The 17,880-nt window shown below is 37.8% G+C and overlaps 1 protein-coding gene across 2 annotated transcripts in view; it reads left to right on the forward strand.

Annotated features, from left to right (window-relative positions):
* DLG5 (discs large MAGUK scaffold protein 5) overlaps nucleotides 1–17,880 on the forward strand; it is a 98,341-nt gene that overhangs the window by 19,691 nt on the left and 60,770 nt on the right. For both annotated transcript variants that reach the window (XM_085229046.1, XM_085229045.1), the window contains exon 2: nucleotides 17,103–17,171. In XM_085229046.1, the coding sequence (XP_085085172.1) occupies nucleotides 17,103–17,171 (69 nt within the window). The remainder of the gene's footprint in view (nucleotides 1–17,102; nucleotides 17,172–17,880) is intronic.

Here is a 17,880-nt window from a genome sequence, read left to right on the forward strand (position 1 = left end):
TATTACCCTTTTAGCTTTATACAGAGCCTGCAGCAGGTTCCTTCATTGTCAACTTCAGTATGGGTGAGCTGTTCAAAGGCTTCTAGTAGCAGATTGGCAATAGGTAAAATGACTTTCTGAAAAAATATCAATAATATTGGACCACCTACTACTGGTCTACATGTGTCTCTTATTGAAAACATGGTTTAATAGAAAGGAAATATCTTTCTGTGTATGATGTTGAAGTTGTGAATGTCTGCGCGATGTCTGAATTTATACTTCACAACTAACCATCCTCTATTTTTTAACTATATTTGGAGGAAATTGTCTCACTAGCAGCTGAGACTGTAAAATCAAGGCATTACATACCTGGATTTTGACAGCTAGGACTTTCTACAAGTGACCTTTTGTAGAGGGAGCTCTTGCTAGTGACTTCCATCAGACATAGTGTTTTAATTTCTGTAACTCCCCACCCCCCTGCACATGTTTTTGTTTTTCAGGTCTCTCAACAGAGCTTATCTGGAAATTCCATGGGAGAGTTTGTATTGGCAGTGTCGTTTGTAATGAAATTGCGAGTTTGCAATGTAGCACCCTTTTTAGCCTAAACTGGGAACTGAATGGAGATCTTGGAAATTGTTGTGTTTTATATATGCCACAGTCTATATTTTGTATGGAGGTAGGAACTTTTAATGTGTAGCTTTTCTGCGAGAAGTTAATTCATTCTCATGTTAGTTTTGCACATTGTGTGTTGAATGCGTCACAGATGAAAGTATTTCAGGTTTGGCATAGGGAGTAAGAATCTGTTCCCCTTGACGTTGCTGCTTCATAGGTGAACACTGCATATCGTACTGCTTAATTTTCTCCTGGCCTGTTACTGTTACTTAGTGTTGCAAATAGTCTGTTCCCCATTCTTCTTTACCGACTTCTTCCATGCCCACTCCATAGAGTGAGGCAGTGTTTTATAAATGTTTCTGGTCTTTCAAAGCTTTACCACTGGACAAGAGACTCCTAACCACTGTGTTAGGAGTGGTATTACTCTGCTGGCAGGTTCCCAGAAAGCCTTCTGCTTCCCATTTGGGGAAAATGCTCAGTAATCTGAAAATTCTGAAGGCTTATTTTTTCATACTGAATATTTCTGACTGTTTAAAAACATCAATTATCTTTATTTTTGTTGTTTGTGGGAAGGACAATAAATGTATAGTGTACATTCAATGGATATATTGTGTTCTAAAAGACACTTATTTTAAAAATCTCAATCTGAAATTTCAAAATAGTAATAATGCTTTCAGTTTTCAATAGACATATTCATCTTTCTCTTCTAAATGCAGGCTACTGTATTTGGCTTAAAATATTGTAGATCTTGCCACTGAGGTTGGTATTAGGGAAATAACTGTCTTGTCAGTGTAAAGTTCTGAGAAGATAAGTCAAAATGATCATGCTTCTGTATGCCAGCAGTGATGCTTGATTTTTATTTTTCTTTCAAAGAAATGAGTCCAGCCCTGTTACTGTTTTGTACTAATACTTGCTACAGAAAAATGTCATTTTGAACATATGATATCTTTTGGTCTAATTATGACAGAAAATTCATCTTGATAAATGAGATCAAATAAGCAGCTCATTGTATTGTCGTTTAAGTTTTCAGTTTTTCTACTTTGTGAACATACATTATCCAGATATAGAATTACACTTAAACTAAAACAACAATAAAACAACAACAACAATAAAAAACCACACAAGGTGTGCTTTCCTGGAGTATTTACTTAAGTGAGAAACCACCATTGGTTTAATAAAGAAATAGACATTTTAAAGCAGATCAAGTGTTTTCAGGTCATTAACAAGTTGTTTTGTTGCTGTTGAGTGAGACAGTTTTAGTCCTACTTCAGGTTAAGATGTCCCTAACCCCTAGGGACATCTCCTTACTCCTGGACCTCATTAATTTTTTGTCTTTCCTCCCTGACCTTCCCACTCTCCCAACCTTTCTTGACAAGTGGAAGATGAGATATGGTGTCTGGTTTTGGAAATAGAATATTAGTTTATGAGCAGAAGACGAATTATACAGTGATGCATGTTCTGAGAAATTGTCACATATTTGCTTGGAATTCAAACATCATGGTGGGAATTTCCGTCCTATAAAAACTGGGCTGTTTTGCTTTCAGACAATAGCTTTTCTTCTCCAGAAATGCTAGTCATAAGAATACTCCTTTCCCTGTGTGATTAATTTAGTATCTTTTTCTTGTTAAGGCAGACAAAAAAAAAAAAAAAGGAAAAGTGAAGAGATTTACTTGAGTAAGAAGATAAGCAGAAGACTATGATAAAGAGCTTGGACTTCATCTCTTTCTACAGTGGGATATAAGTAGGAGAAACGAGCCACCTCCTCTTACGAGGGATGAGAAATAGAGCTGGAGTAATGCAGAGCTGTTGGATTTCTACTTGTGAGGAAAAGAAAGGAGTACAATCACCACTATGAATTTCCTTATCCTGTTTCTACTAGTTATACTATTTGTTTTTCTTCTGTATCTGATAGGAGAGGAATAGTTAGTAAGATCCGCTGTAGTTCAGAAAACACAAAGCAAATTTTAACGCCTCTCTTTGTGTTCCAGTGAAACTTGGTGGCCTAATTGTTTGATCTGGAGTTTTTCTGTTTGAGTATTAATCTTCAGTATTTCTTTGAAATATTGAGTCTTCAGTCCTCTTCAGCTGCCATGATCACTGACACCTTTTTGTTGAATGTAGCTTTTATTTTTATTTACTAGTAATTCTGTGTAGGTGCTAAACTTGCATAGAGGAGGAGAAATCATTCCAGGTCTGCTTCCGCCAGTATGTTCTTTCTGGTGGATTCTGGACCTCTCTGGGCAGAAGAAAAATATATACCACACAGACAGGTATCCAGGGCTGATTGACTGATCTCTGGAAATATTCTTGTGTACAGTGAGCTGAGGAACCAGGGAGGTTACTTTTAAAAAGTATGTAAATTACAACTAGAAGCCTATCATCTTGAGAAACAGGTCATCCATGCTGTATAATTGTCTCTGCAGAATTTAGTATAATGATGCATATCTACTGTGCTCAAACATGAGAGGATTAATAGCTGTGGCTAATATTTGCACTTCCCAGAATGCTCACAAAGGCTCAGCGTAGACATAGATATCAGGGGAGGTAAGTGCTGTAACCAGGAGAGGTGCATTTCTGTTTAATTAAGAGTATATTTGTCTACTACAGATTTCCAGGATAAGGATGTTGCTCACCTATCTGAAGCACTACAGTAGCTCAGATCCTGAGTTTCATTTTTCAAAGCTTCCCTGCCAGCTCTCCTTTCCATGCTGTAATTGCTTCTGGGCAGCATCACCAAAAAGCATTCGAGTCAGTACTTTTTTTTAATGTAGAAACTTCCAGTGGTTTTTAAAATCAAACAGGTCCAAATCTTCTTGGATGTAACTTGACCTGGCTTTTGATTATAAAGCTTCTCCTTTATGCCTTGGAGAGGATGCTTCTTCTCAGTTGCAGAGATGGAACAATCAGCTCCTGTGTTTCATACATGGAGCTCGGGGCGAGTCATCAGCTTAGCTTTCTTGTCAAGTGGTTGAGTAATACAGGGAGTTTGCATAGGCAGGACAGGTACTTCAGCATCTCTCCCGCAGTTTACGCCCTTCTTTTACATTTTTCTCATTTGAATTACATTTGTAAGTTGAGTCCCATAGTAAATTTGCCCAGGGAATAGAGAAAAACATGCTTTATGAAACTGAAAAATAAATAACTATGACCAGCCTCCAAGCTCACATCTGTCAGGACTCATTACTAAATGCATTCAGAGAATGTTCTGAAAAACAAGAGTGCTCTCAGGTTAAATCTCACTGCTTTATCCCATTATCCTCATAGCAAGGATAGTAGCATGTAGGTTATCTGACTTTGTCCTTGATTGGGGGGGAAAAAAAAAGCCTGGACTCATCTGAAAGTCTATAGAGATTTTAATTTCTCTCTGATTGGAAACAAGTTTTTTTGTTTGTTTTACTATTTTGCCTTCAAAGTTATTTACAGTAGCTTGGATTTCTTTTCCCTCCTTCCCCTCAATTTACTTCTATACTTTTTTTTCCTATACTTTTCTATACTCTTTTTTTTAATTGGCAATATATTGCATATTTCTGGAAGGCTTTCTGAATTTCATTTGAAGTAAACTGAATCAGAATAACCACCACTAAATATGCATCTAATTACTCCTTTCAAATGCAAAGTTACAATATTTGTTTTCCCTGTAGCAGAGGAAGGGAAAACAATGATTTTTCAAAAAGCTACTTACTATCAACCTTTTCAGTGCAGGGATTTAAGTTGTTGCAAAGTTTTCTCTGGTTTTCCACTTATCTTAGTCTTGGAGAGAAAAAAAGATTGTTATATACTTTCATACCTACTAAACACTTGAATGGTTGTGTTGTGAGTTTTGAAATGTGAATCACTTCCTAATGGATCAAAGCTAATATTCACATTTGTATCTGAGAAATCATGCAGTGTACTTGAAATGTCGTTTTGTGGATGGTGCTATATGTGGAGAGAGGAAATAGAGTATTTCTCATGGGAAACTTCGGTTTACAGTACCATTAGTGAAGTATAACTGTTGACCTGAGATCAGATCGTCTGTTTCTTTTCATATTCTACTTCACTTTCTACAATTAAACTTCCAATTTTATTTTCTTTTTCAACCATGTACTCCTAATGTTAAGTCCCCGAGCCAACATAAAAGCAGATGGATGTGAAAATATTGTAATTGAATGTAATCTAGTTATCTGTAATTTAAGCATCTTGAATATCTTTGGTTTTGTAATGGAAAGGAAGACCAAAAATTATTTCTATAACAGGAAATTATGCCATAATATGCAAAAATAAGATGTTTTCATTTTTTTTCCCCTAAAGTGAAAATGCCTTGCAGAAAGGATGTGCTGTATCAGAGATGGCAGTAAATCACAATGGGTTAGAGTTTAATCCTGCACTTCTAAACAGTGATCCGTCTCAGCTAATGTTTATATAGTCATTTCCTAAGCACCTTTTCACATTAGACTGGTTGAATTTGGTCTTCATCATTACCTGTTTGAAACATTTTTATGATTAGCATGTTAATACATCTCTATTTGTTTTCTTCTGGAGGAGAGCAGAGGGGAGAGAAGCCTTTTCTCACTGCATTAGGAAGATGTGTATTTCTGGTTATAATTTAATCAGAACTTATGTTAGTGTTTCATACTGCAAGCACTTTGTACATGAGGAAAACAGTAAATGCAATGCTTTTTTTTTTTTTTTTCTTTTTTAAACCCACTGGCGTTCTTTTCCTGCTGTTTCTGTTCCTCTGTATGCTATGCTTCAATGCTGCTACTGCTGTTCTCATTGCTATGGGAAATAGGAAGCAAAATGAAGCAATTGAGTCTGCTGGCAGCTGCTCTAACACCATCTTCATTAGAAAAATCCCCAGAATTTGCAGGGTCTGTTCAGGGAGGCAGATGTAAAGAAAGCTATCTCACCAGAGATTTAAAGCGGAGCAGAAATGGCATAGCCCATTTCAAGTCTGCCTCTGGAGGCACGATTTTTAATGTCTCTCCTGTTGTTGGTATGGGAACTATACAATGTGTCCATGTTTATATGGTCAAATGAACAGGCAACAAAGTGTTACATACAGTGTTACTCCAGACCACCTAGTGTGCTTATTTAAGACATATCTGTGCTGGCACCAGCAGTCCCAGCACACTGTAAACCTCAGCGTGAATGTGAAAGCTATCCTCATTCAGCCTTCATGCCTGACAAGTAGTGCTGTGCTGATGGGGAGGCAGCATCCTCCTCTGTTCCTCCACTCAGAGAGATGCAGGTGAGACGAGGCTGAGGGCATCACAGCTGTGCTGCAGGGAGGCAGTTGACTTTCCAAGCAGGTTGGCTTCTGGTCCTCTGGCTGGCTAACTTACCCCTCTGATGTGGGAGGCTACTTTCTGTCCTCAGCAGCTCTGACTCGTGCTGTCAGTATGCCATGTTCCACTTCAACAGTGTTGTGATCTCGTTTTCTTTTGTCTTCTTGTGTGTTGCTGTCTAGGGGTTGGACTGAGGCACTGATTGCATTTGCCTTTGGAATTACATTCTGCTGAATGCAGTTCTGTAGCCTGCCTCTTCCAGAGAGGCCTGTTTTACTCCATTAAGCTCAGTGTGCTCCATCTTGTGATGTTGATAATGATACTACTTCCTGCTCAGAGTGTAATTTCATCTTTTTGTACTGTCTGCACACTAAGCTTTTAAAACATTTTCTGGAATTGATGAAGTGGATATACTGGCAGTGGATTTAACTGCCAGCATTGCAGACTTTTTTTTTTTTCCTTATAATTGATCCAGTGGCAAATATTTGCCTCAAAAATCCTCCCATCACTGAGATCTGTCACTGATGTCTCAAGTTCTCAGTTATTCTTTGTATGCACATTGCAGTTGCTTCCTTGGTTACTCAGATCTACTGGCTTAAAAAACCAGTGTTTTCAAGTTATCAACTACTCTCTTGCTGGAGTTGTGACAGTTCTAGTTGCTTTCTCCCTCCAAAAATCTCAGGCTAATATGCCCAGCTAGTATGTTGATATCCTTGTTGCAAATGAAAAGTGCTCTCTAGACTCTACAACTGATTTAGTCTTCAAATAGAATCTGTCACTAAGGAATTACAGAAATTGGTGAGACAGGAACAGTTAGCCCACAGAAGCTGTGGATGCTTCATCCCCAGAAGTGTTTGAGACCAGGTTGGATGGGGCCCTGGGCAACCTGATATGGTGAGTGGCAACCATGCCCATGGCAGGAAGTTGAACAGGATGATCTTCAAGGTCACTTCCAACCTAAGCCATTCTGTGAATCTGAATGAGGGAACTCCTGTCATACTGAAATTGAAGCCAACAGACTTCTAGCCTAGCAGGAAGGGCCTGGGTAGGCTATGCTGTTTCCTGGCTGGGCTGGGCTGAGCCCTGGCAGTGCCAAAGGACAGCATCTCGGCACAACCGCTTTCTCTCCCTGCCACGACTATGGAGTTGGATCAGTAGCTGCTCAAATATCCTGCAGAGAAATGCAAAAAGAGGGAGAGGAATGTGTGCCATAATTGAATTGTGTTTCCAGCATTCTCTGCTTGAAGCTGCAGATAGGAGAGAGAGAGAGCATTTATGTTCTTGGGCACCATGGTACTTGGGGAAAGAAGGCTTTTGTCACATGTCATTAGCCCCATCCAAGGCCAGGTAGGATGGGGCCCTAGGCAGCCTGGTCTAGTATTAGATATGGAGGTTGGTTGGCCTTCACGCGGCATGGGGGTTGGAGCCTGATGATCCTTGAGATCCCTTCCAACCCAAGCCGTTCTATGATTCTATGACATGTCGCCCTTCCTGTCAGGAAGGGCGACAAGTGCGCCTTTTGGCTGTGGCTTATGGTGTCCATGCCAGCTAAGTAGGTACCTGTCTGCTGCCATCCTCACAGCCAGTTATCTCTGGTATGGGCACAGCAGTGCTGGTGGGTCCTCAGCTGAACTAGAAGAAGCTTGAAGCTCACCGTGGGGATTTCTGCAAGAAGTTACTTCTGTAAGTAGTTCATAGATATAAGCTTCTGTAATAATCATCCAGTGTAGTAGAACACTTCAGGACGTACCTAACTGCATTGTTTAAATGGAGGCATAAGTGCAGTTTCTTTTTGTACTTGTTTGTTTTCTGAAAAAAATATAGCCTGTGCTTTAAACCTGTCCTAATCTTTTCCATCCCTTCTTCTGAGGTTATTCGTATCAGCGGTTGGCATATTTGATAGGTTGAAAGAGCTAGGGCTGGTCAACTTGGAGAAGAGAAGGTTCTAGGGATACCTGGTAGCAGCCTTTCAATGTCTAAAGAGGGGCTACAAGAAAGAAGGGGACAGACTCAATAACAGTGTCTGTCCTGATAAGACAAAGGGAAATGGTTTCAAACTAAAAGAAGAGATATTTAGATTGGATGTAAGGAAGCAGGTTTATACTTCTTCCTTGCACCCTTAGTAAGGGTGATGAGGCACTGAAATAGGATGTCCAGAGAAATGGTGGATGCGTTTTTGAAGACTTCCAAGGTCAGGCTGGATGGGGTTCTGAGCAACCTTATCGAGCTGTAGGTATCCCTGCTCATTGCAGGGGAGTTGGATTAGATGACCTTGAAGGGTCCATTGCAACTAATAATTCTATGATATTCCTTTCCATATGGTTGTTTGGTTAAGCTATTATCTTTGTGAAAACTTGTGCATGTCTGGAAAGGCCTTTGTACAGATGCTTAGAATATCTGCTCCAATCTGACCAGTATCAGAGAAATCTCAGTTGCTTTGCTATTCGTTCAGTGTTTGTTTTTGCACCACTTGTCATGTTCCTGCTGCATTTTTGCAGTTCTGATGAGCTTCCTCTAATTGGGCATATTGTCAAGAGGGCTTAGGCCTCAAGTCTGTAGGTAGCAGGGACTTGTACCCTTCTTGTAGTAGAGACTTGAACTCATTTCTTGGATTGCTAAAAAAGCTCAGGTGAGGCATGTGACAGAGTCATCGCCCACAGTACCTGGCAAGCCCCAGTGTTCTGCCCTGGAAATACCTGCTTACAAGACAGTGAGTTGGTGGAAATATTGGATGCAGTAAGTGTCTTATCTTAAAATCAGTGCTTGCTGTCCTTATTGATTTTTGGCCTTTCGAACATTAGTGTCTGCAGTTCTAAGTAACTTTAATTCCTTTTTTCTTTTTTCTTCCATGTAAGTTTATTTATGGCATGATCTCTCTATAAGCATAATTAAGTAGTTACTTCAATTTAATTCCAAAATAAAAATTAAATTTTAAGTGTGCATTTTGTTCTAGCGTTAAATTTTGCTATTCGTGTTACCTGATTTGTACAACTATTTGATGAAAAAGATATATTGCAAAGCCATGTGGATATCTATGCAAACTAAATGAAGTTTGTAATTCTTAATTTTTATCATTGCCAATTTTATAGGCTTACTGTAATAGATTGAGAGCACATTTTTGTAGGGATCTGGGATTTACCACCTTTATCTCACAACCATTTTCTTCCTTCTGACTGTGTAAGTAAATGGATAAGCACTTTGAGCATGTGGAGTTCCCTTTTATCCGAATCTTTTAGGGTCAGTTGTGAAGGGCAGACTGCATCATCTTTTAGAAATCTTAGCCATGTTACTTGTGGAGCTTCTGGAATATAGCTTGATGTAAAATAAATAAATAAAAACCATTGCCTCCCGTGATGGAAATAACTGGGCAAAGTGAGCTTTCTCTGAAAAGGCTGCTGCATAACAAAATAGACAAGCAACACGTCTTTCTTCAAGCCTCAAGATTTGGTTAGCGTACTAAGAAAAATAGGTGTGAATGTATTACTGTCTGGTTTTAAATAAGTTAGCAAGGAGATCTGAAGGTACTCATAAATTCTATTTCTGCTAAAGCTTAATGACAGGAAGGGATGTTCTAAGAGGTGTCTATTCCCAGCCCAAATAATGATGTGTTATGTGACTTGATGCATCTTTCATCTGTCCTTTTTTTCCTCCAGAATAAAAATGAATGTATAATCTCCTTATTTTTTAAGAATTGTTACCAGTTTCTCATCTTGATGATGATGTTAAAATATCCCAGCATTAGGAGAGTTGGGAAGAACAACTGTGCAGTGCGAATTGGAAGGCACTGTGAAGCAGTGACCAGGTGTTTTCCCCATGTCCAGCCTTTCTGTTTGCCAAGTGAAGTTTAAGGGTATATATATAAACTGTTACGCATTTGTTTTCCAGAGCCTCAACTGCTGTGCATGCTTAAAAAAAACTGACTTCGTGGCACTGCACAGTAGGACAAATTGTGCTCACCATCGCTACTACACTCATTTCTTTCCTTTGATTTATTACCTCTTCTTCCTTATCATCTCCCAGTTTTTGCTTTTTCTCTGTTTTTTCATTTGAGCAGCTCTAATTATCATACTCAGCCTCTTTTGTCAGACCACTTGTTGCTGCAGCAGATATAAAGTGCTTCAGGTTCTTGTGGTGTGTAAACACTGTTCAGAAGTTCTTTAAACTGTCTAGTCCAAGGGCAGAGGAGTCCCACACTTTGTTGTTAATGCTGAAGGTGGATATTTGTAACAGTCAGTTGGTCACTGCTGTTGGGCTTTAAAATTACCTTGAATGAGGTGAGCCAAAATATGTACTTCCAAATCTATGAAGTACAGATGTGATACAGTAAATCTTTAATTACTTTGTGTAGGAAGTGTGCTCAGACTATTGTAGCTGAAGAGTTGATTTTTGTTGTTTTTGTCAAGCTTCAGATTGTAGTTGCAGCCTCGAGACTTGTTGCAGCTTGTCTGCACACGTGTGTTTTTTGTTTGTTTTTATTTAAAGGATTTATACTGCCTGTAGGCTTGTTAATGTTTTTGGAAGTGGTATTGCTTGCAGATTTTTTTTGGCAGTGTATTTACAACACTGTATGTCCTTTGACCATAAGAAGCCAGTGAACCTTTCTTCAAAAAATGTAGTTGCTTATCCACAGAAAGCATGGGATCATTCAGATTTTCTCTTAGATTTAACACCAAGTAGCATAAAGATAAGGAAACTGACCTTAATGTAAGGGCTGGCTTTACAATCTGCACGAGCTAGAATATGTACAGTTTGTTTCACCTGCCTACATTGCAATTTTACTAAGACCTTAAATGCAACTTTTTCCTGTCTGTACAGAGGCTACAGAATTGCCATCTGGCAGAGGTTAAAGAATCTGCAGCTAGTTGTTGTTCTTCCCATTTTTGAATATGAACCTGCAAAAATCGGTATCTCTTGTTGAAGAAGGTTACTGTTGGAGGCTGTACATGCAGCTCTATGAATGTGAAATTGTTCTTTTGCCAGGATCTCAATATAAGTTTGCATATTTTTATAGTAGCTAGGTATGTAGCCATTAGTCTTAAAAGAACTGCTGAAAAATCATCACCTATCTGATGCATTATCTAATGGGCATCTAGGACTGTAAGACAGGGGCATAGTCCCTGGCTGTGTGCTGTTGCAGCTCACCTGATGCTGAGTGTTGGAGATGAGTGACTTGTCAAGAAAAAATGCACCAAGTAAAGCAGACTTAAAAACCATCACAGAAGACAGAGGTTAAAGTTGTTGTTCCTCGTTCAGAACCTGAATTGCTACAGGATGTTTTGAATAAGTAATAGCAGTAGTAAATGTAGTTGGATCTTTGGTCTTGCTGCTCTAGCAGATACGTTATTGCTGTTCTAGTAAATAACTGCTTTTAATATTGTTTCAAGGTGCAAAAAATTAAATTAGTCATTCTTAAAATTATGAAGAAATAAATGAAAGAGTGAATAGTTTCAAGGATCATATTATTTTCAGCTGAACTGATATACTCAGATGTCATTTTTGTTTTTGTCTCCAGTTTTATAGAAGTCTAAGTTTTTGTATGCCTTTGCTTACAGTTACCAGCGGGTAATTGATATATAAGCTGATAAAACATTGTGGTAATTTGGCTCTTAAAAATTGCTTTTGTTACAACTTTCTAACTTACTTTTACTGTATGGCAAAGCAGCTTGAATGCTGTCAGCTGAAACACTGTATATTTTTGTGGCAGAACTATGCAAATTAAATTTGTAAAGCTGTTTTATCTTTTTCTCTCTGTCTTTTTGTGCAAAAAGGGTGGTTTGACCCAGTGTTCACAGTGGAGCGCAGGAGAACAAATAAAGCTAATAGACTGTGTGGATAGCAGCAAGTGTGTGCTCATGATAAAATTGTAACATATGAAAGCAAATAATCTCTTCTTCTCATTGCTTCCTTCATTTTACTGTTCTCTCTTTTTTTTTTTTTTTTAATTGAAAATGCCAACTTTGGTTTTCACAGTTCAGGTTGTGGTAGGATGCCCAACTATTGTCCAGTGATTTAGATTTCTTAAAGATACATTTTGAATTCTTTTAGGTATAATTCACTGCATTGCTTGCTGGCCAGCAACAAATTATCCGTGGCAATGAATGTATTAATTACTAGAGAGGATGTTTTTAAGAACGTGTCTTTAGATATACATGCATGGCTTTGATCTCCTATGACGCGTTTTGAAAAGAATGTAGCTATGAAAATAGAAATTTTCCAGATACCAATGTCTAGTATTGTTTTTAACACCTGAAGATCAGATGTTGTACTTAATTATATGACTGATAGCTTGGAACTTGAGCATCTGAACTCAGAGCAGCTTTACTGATGTTTCTGGCCTGAGGCATGTTACTTAACTTTCCTGAATCCAAAGCTGCACAAAAATTGTCATATTATATTACAATCAGACTGATCTGTTACTCTGTCACCAGTGCTGATTTTTACATGTCTGAACTGTTCTGTCCTCAAGAGGAGTTTATTCTTAATCTCTTCTAATTGAAGGGTGGCTTAAGCTCTGAAATATATCTTCTCCAAAACCTTACGTTTTAGTATCTGTGTTCTTAAATATGTTGTTTTAAAATATCTTCTCAACTGTAAAAGGAGAATAAATATTTTAACCTTCACTCTTTATAAAATTCTGTGAGTTATTTGGGAAATCAAAATGGTAAGTTGCTTGATGCTTTGGAAAGCCATTTAATGTTCATGAGATTTTCACGCTATCCTGACAATAAAAGTGTTGTATGCTTCAGGGCATAGTATTAAGGAACTGTAGGCATGGTGAATAAGCAATAAAACTGCTTTTATAAGGAGATGGGTGAAGAGAGCAGGTTTGTGCTGATATGACCTCTGCTACTTCTCTACTGCTTATGTTTTCAGTTGGTCATATCCTTAAAGGCACATGTTTGTCAGACGTCAAAAATGAAGATGACATGAACAGGAGCAGATACCCAATTGAAGGTATTATGCAAGGTCAGGATTAAAGGTCTGAATGTCACACAGCTGGCAAGACATGACTGCACTTTATGTTTTCTGACAAACCTGGCTGTCCAGGCTTCCAAGAAGGGAATAGCCTTAGAGATGGAGTGTGGCAGATCCATGTGGTCTTCAGCTCCTTAGGCAGTTCTGGTTGTTATGATGTGAAAGGCAAAGGGAACGCTGTAATCTGGGTCATTTCCAGTTTTAATCAAAGTTGTTTGCTCCCCCACAGCAAGTAGGAGTCCTGCCAAAGGCAGTTTGGTTTGGTGTGCTGAGGCATGGATCAGAAACTGTTTGTCACGCTGTGCTCACATCCGGTGCTCTGGGCCTCCCTTAGGATGGCCCTCTGCTGCCCGGGAGTTGGATCGGCCACGGCCACAGCACAGGAATGAGCTGGGAGTAGAAGCAGAGTTTAATTAACAATGGAAATTCACAGCAGGGGAGTGTGGAGAGTTGTTTAATGTCATCTGTAAGCTGAGGTGTAGCAGAGGAAACTTGTGTGGGGAAAGTACTCTCCCTAGGCTTGGTCCTGCAGTGCTGTGTCCTACTTAGGAAACGTGCTTAATTTAGAGTCACCAGTACTGTAGATCTGAAATATAGCCCTTCATAAGTGGATGACGCGCCATGGGCTGTGTAGCTAAGACAAGCATGCTCTCTGTCTTGTGTGATGAAGCACTTAATGTCTTGTGAATTACAGCCTGGTTCTTCACACACTGAGGCATGTTTGGTAGACCAGCCTCTTGTTCTTAAGGTGTGTATTTGGAAGAGTGATTATTCTTATTCCTGCATAGTTGTTTAGTTTGTGTAGCAAATTTTGGAAAATAAAACAGCCTTCAGACTTGCCAAGTACTCTCTTTCAGCTGGATCACATTTTAAACTTTGTAAGTATTTGTGAGAAAAATACGCATTCTGGGGGGGAAAAAAGGTGTATTGAAAACACACAGATAACACAGAAAACTTGAGTCCTGTGTATCTTATTTTGGCCACTGCAGTCCCCTTCTGTACAGTGTTCTTTAGAGTCATGAGCAGAGATGGTGTTTTGTCTGTATCTTTCTAGAGGAGGTGTTCAGGTTACGTGATAAAAACAGTGACTTCAGATTTCATTCTATTTCTTTAGAATTCGTTCAATAATTGTATCATTTAGTGCTGGAAAAAATTGTATTTCATCCTTTGTACTGCTTTCTTCTAGAAGGCACAAATACAATCTTGTTTGTGAGGCTGTACTTTGGGATAGTTGGCTTGTCTTTTTTAGACTCCTTCAAGTATAGACAATGTCCGGTGTTACGTGGTATTTCACAGTTCAGTGATTAGGAGGGATGGAGAAACATTCTGTTGTAGTTTGGAACTCATAATTTAATCCTATCAATCTAGTAATCCCATCAGTCTAGACTTGGCACCATTATTGAGGAACTGCCGCAATTAGACAGTTGGTGTCTTCCTAGGATATGCAACTTCTTGCACCATTTATTTTTTTAACGAGGAAAAGGTATGTCACTGTGTAGACCAAGTGCTTAGAAATGGTGAAAAAACAGGTTCCTGTTTCTCTTGCTTTCAGAGGTGACTTGGACAGCTAAGCAAATAATTCTTCATTCTCTTCCTCAATTTGAAAGTTTCTAAGCGGCCTTCCTGCCATCAGACTAATAAGGACAATAGTAACATAAGGGATGTTGACTTGCTTTGATCATTTTAAGTAAAAGGAAATGTGATTCTTAAAATTCTGAAGTGTAAATGGTAGCTGCTTCTCAATCTCTGTTCTGTCAAAGCTCTTTAATATAGATGGAACTGATCTGAAGTTTGATTTCGGATGAACAAAGAAGATGTGCCCCAAAGCAAATCTGCTGTGCAAAGGGAGAGCATGCTTATGCTTTTCTTCCCCTCTGTACAAATGTGGATCTGTGAATGTCAGGTCATCAATCTGTGAATTAAAATAACTCTAGTTGAGTGTAACTTATGACATTACCTGTTAAAATCTAGTAATCAGTTAAGCATCACTTGAAAGCATACATATGAAAAAGAATGTTGACATAGATTAAAACTTAGTAGAAAATAGTATAATATTCTGGAAAAATTGTTGATGACCCAAGTAGTGTGGAAATTTAAGTTTTGGTTTTGTTAATGAAGTACAATCAATATGACAGCTATGAAATGTCATCTTGCTGATTTTTCGTTCAGCTTCTGTGTGTATGTTCGTAAGTCTTTCATTCTGTGGTTGCTGTATAGGTAGTAGTATTTTAATGTCAACTGCTTTCACAAGACTTATAGTATTACTTGAAGATAGTGTAGCTGTAGTTGTTTCTTATATACAAATTTATGGTAGTAATTAATTCAAAGTAATGTTACAAATCTGTCTTAATCTAATGTGATCTGTTTTGAAAATTGAAGATGATGTATGTTGAACATCAGAATATGTCTAAACCATCTGTTAAATTTCTCATACTGATTCTTGAATCTGTGTGGTGAGAAGACGACTGAGGTGTCAGGTGGAAAAGCCTGTGCTTATTTCTATTTTCCTTTGGACTTCTGTACAGCACATTCAGCAGGCCATCTTTAGAGCTTTCCAGCTGGATCAGCTAACCCTCCCTTCCCTCTATTGCTTATAGTTGGGAAACTGTAAAAAATAGATGATTTAGTAAAGATTTAGTAAAGATTGCATGGAAAGACTGAAAGAACTTGAAGCAAGATCCAGATCATACAAGCTTGATGTACCCTAATTAAAAGACTATCCTGTGTATCTATTTGGATACTTAAAGATACCCTGATTCATTCACAAAATAGTAAATTAATTATTTGTACATTGGGATTTACAAAGCTTCTGTGTCTTCCATCATTATGATGATTGTTGCAATTGGGTCTCTTTCAACAATTCTGTGAAAGGGAGAAAAAACTAATTCAGTAGTTCTGTGATGAAAATATTTTATTTTTCCACTTTAAAGAAGAAGCTGCAGCAGTTTAAGATCACCTAAACTTTGTTTCTGTGTGGGATTCGTAAGTTTTTGGAGGAAGTGGGTGATTTTATGTTGCTGAGTGTCACGTCTTGGCATGCAGATTTCATTGAGCTGGAGTCGTGCAGTTTTTTATGTGATGTTGATTTATATTGTCTGTCAAAAAGGTATTCTAATTTGTTCAATATATTGAGCTGTTTTTTCAGTTTTCCATTTATTTCTAATCCTTCCAATTCAGTCTGGCTGGAGATCATGCCCTTATTGATTTTTTTTTTTTTTTTTTTCTCCTTTCACTTTGGTGTTACTGCTTGTGTTGTCAGCCTAATTTTCTTACTTCATCTCGTCTTTCTTTCATCTGATATTGTAACAGGTGTTACTCCTTTTTCTAAGGAAGTGCGGGAGATGAGCAAAAATTAGTATTTCTTTAATCCATTTGAAAAGTATGCCTGGGTGTTTAATCTCATGCTTCTTAGCTTTCATTTTTTAATTTCAAAGAGCTTGGAAGAAACACATAGCAAAATATAGCAAGGAAGATCACAGGAGAAAGGCAGCTCCTGAAAATATTTAATTTATCTTTGAGCTCATGTTCTGGTTGCTGCTGAAAATGAATCAGATTTCAAATCACTTACCCACATAATCTCTTCCTTTCTTCACTGTGGGATGCTGATCTTATTTGTTGAGGGATGGTGGAGCTGATTAATTCATAAGCTTTTGAATCAGGGCCCGTTTTTCTAGTTCTTCTGGCGCATTTCTGAACAAACTGAAATAAAAGGCGTCCCATCTATTTATATAGATATGGAAAAAAGCTGTTGTCAATACTGTCAGTGACAGCAGATAGCTCCTTAAAAAAGTGAGATACTCAAAGTCGAAATGAAAGCAAGCAAAATCTGTTTACTGGTGAAATTATGTTTCAAAGTCTGAGAAGTTAGAGGAAAGAAATAAAGTCAGTAAGACAAATGGACTAGGAGCTGGTACATACGTCCAAGAAGACAAGTAACCAAAGTAGATTCTGACAGTTATTGCAGACGTCATTCAGCCTTCATACTTAAAGAAAAAACTCGGTGTTTTCAGTGCATCAGAAATAACTATTGTATTTTTTCTGTGTTCATTTTTTACCATTTAAGCTGGAACCATTTCCTGCTCAGTGCATAGTGTTGCATTCATTTACAAGTTATCCATTTCCTATAGTTTTTTAAGCTTTGATAACATTTGTTCACTTCAATACCATTCAGTAGGTTTGGCATTTACAGAGTCAAGAAAACAAATGGTTAGCTTGATCTTGTGAGGGGGAAACAAAAAAATAATACTGTCTGTCTTTTTCTAATTTTAGGATCTACTTACAGTGTGCTGTCCATAATGCCTTCTGATTCTGAAAGCAGCAGTTCTCTGAGTAGCATCGGTGAGTAAAGAATTAATTTAAAAACTTGATGAACAAATCTTTTGGCTGCTGGGATAATGTGGTTTTTAAGTTGTCTTTTTCAAGGTAGAAGGATACAAGTTGTAACAGAAAAGAAGTTGAACTGTATTATACAGCCATGCATCTTTACAAGGAATAAGTATACGCTTTTTGTGTAGTGCAAGTTCACAATTTTTGTAGCTACGCATAGTTGTTGCCAATAAGATCTATTACATCAAATTACGTAACTATGCTGCAAATTATTGTAGTAATGTAAAAATGTCAGTGTTAGGTTTCTATGAGTATTGGGTGTCTATATGTACACATATTTACAGATATATATATATATGTATATATTTATATAGGTAATAAAATTGTTGGTCTAAACCATCAGGGATATTAAAGGTCTATGAACTTGGCTAATAATATTTTTAAACTTTTGGAAGTGAGTGCAAGCTTTAACTCTTTTTTTTTTTTTTTTTTTTTGTTCTGAGTGTAATAAACTGCTTCATTTTTCTCTAATTTTAAAGCCTTGGGAAACAAAATATTTGGGGAGGAAAAAAAAAAAAAAACTAAAGGAAAAAATGTGGACAGCAGCCCTTCAGCAAGATGACAGCAGCAAGATGATCTCAGAACAGATGTGATCACTGTTAGTTTTCCTTTTCTTATAGAAATACTTTTATTGTGAAATCCATGTAGAAGTAATTTGCTG

This window comes from Meleagris gallopavo, chromosome 8, assembly GCF_905368555.1.
Source record: "Meleagris gallopavo chromosome 8, MGAL_WU_HG_1.1, whole genome shotgun sequence".
Lineage (NCBI taxonomy): Eukaryota > Metazoa > Chordata > Aves > Galliformes > Phasianidae > Meleagris > Meleagris gallopavo.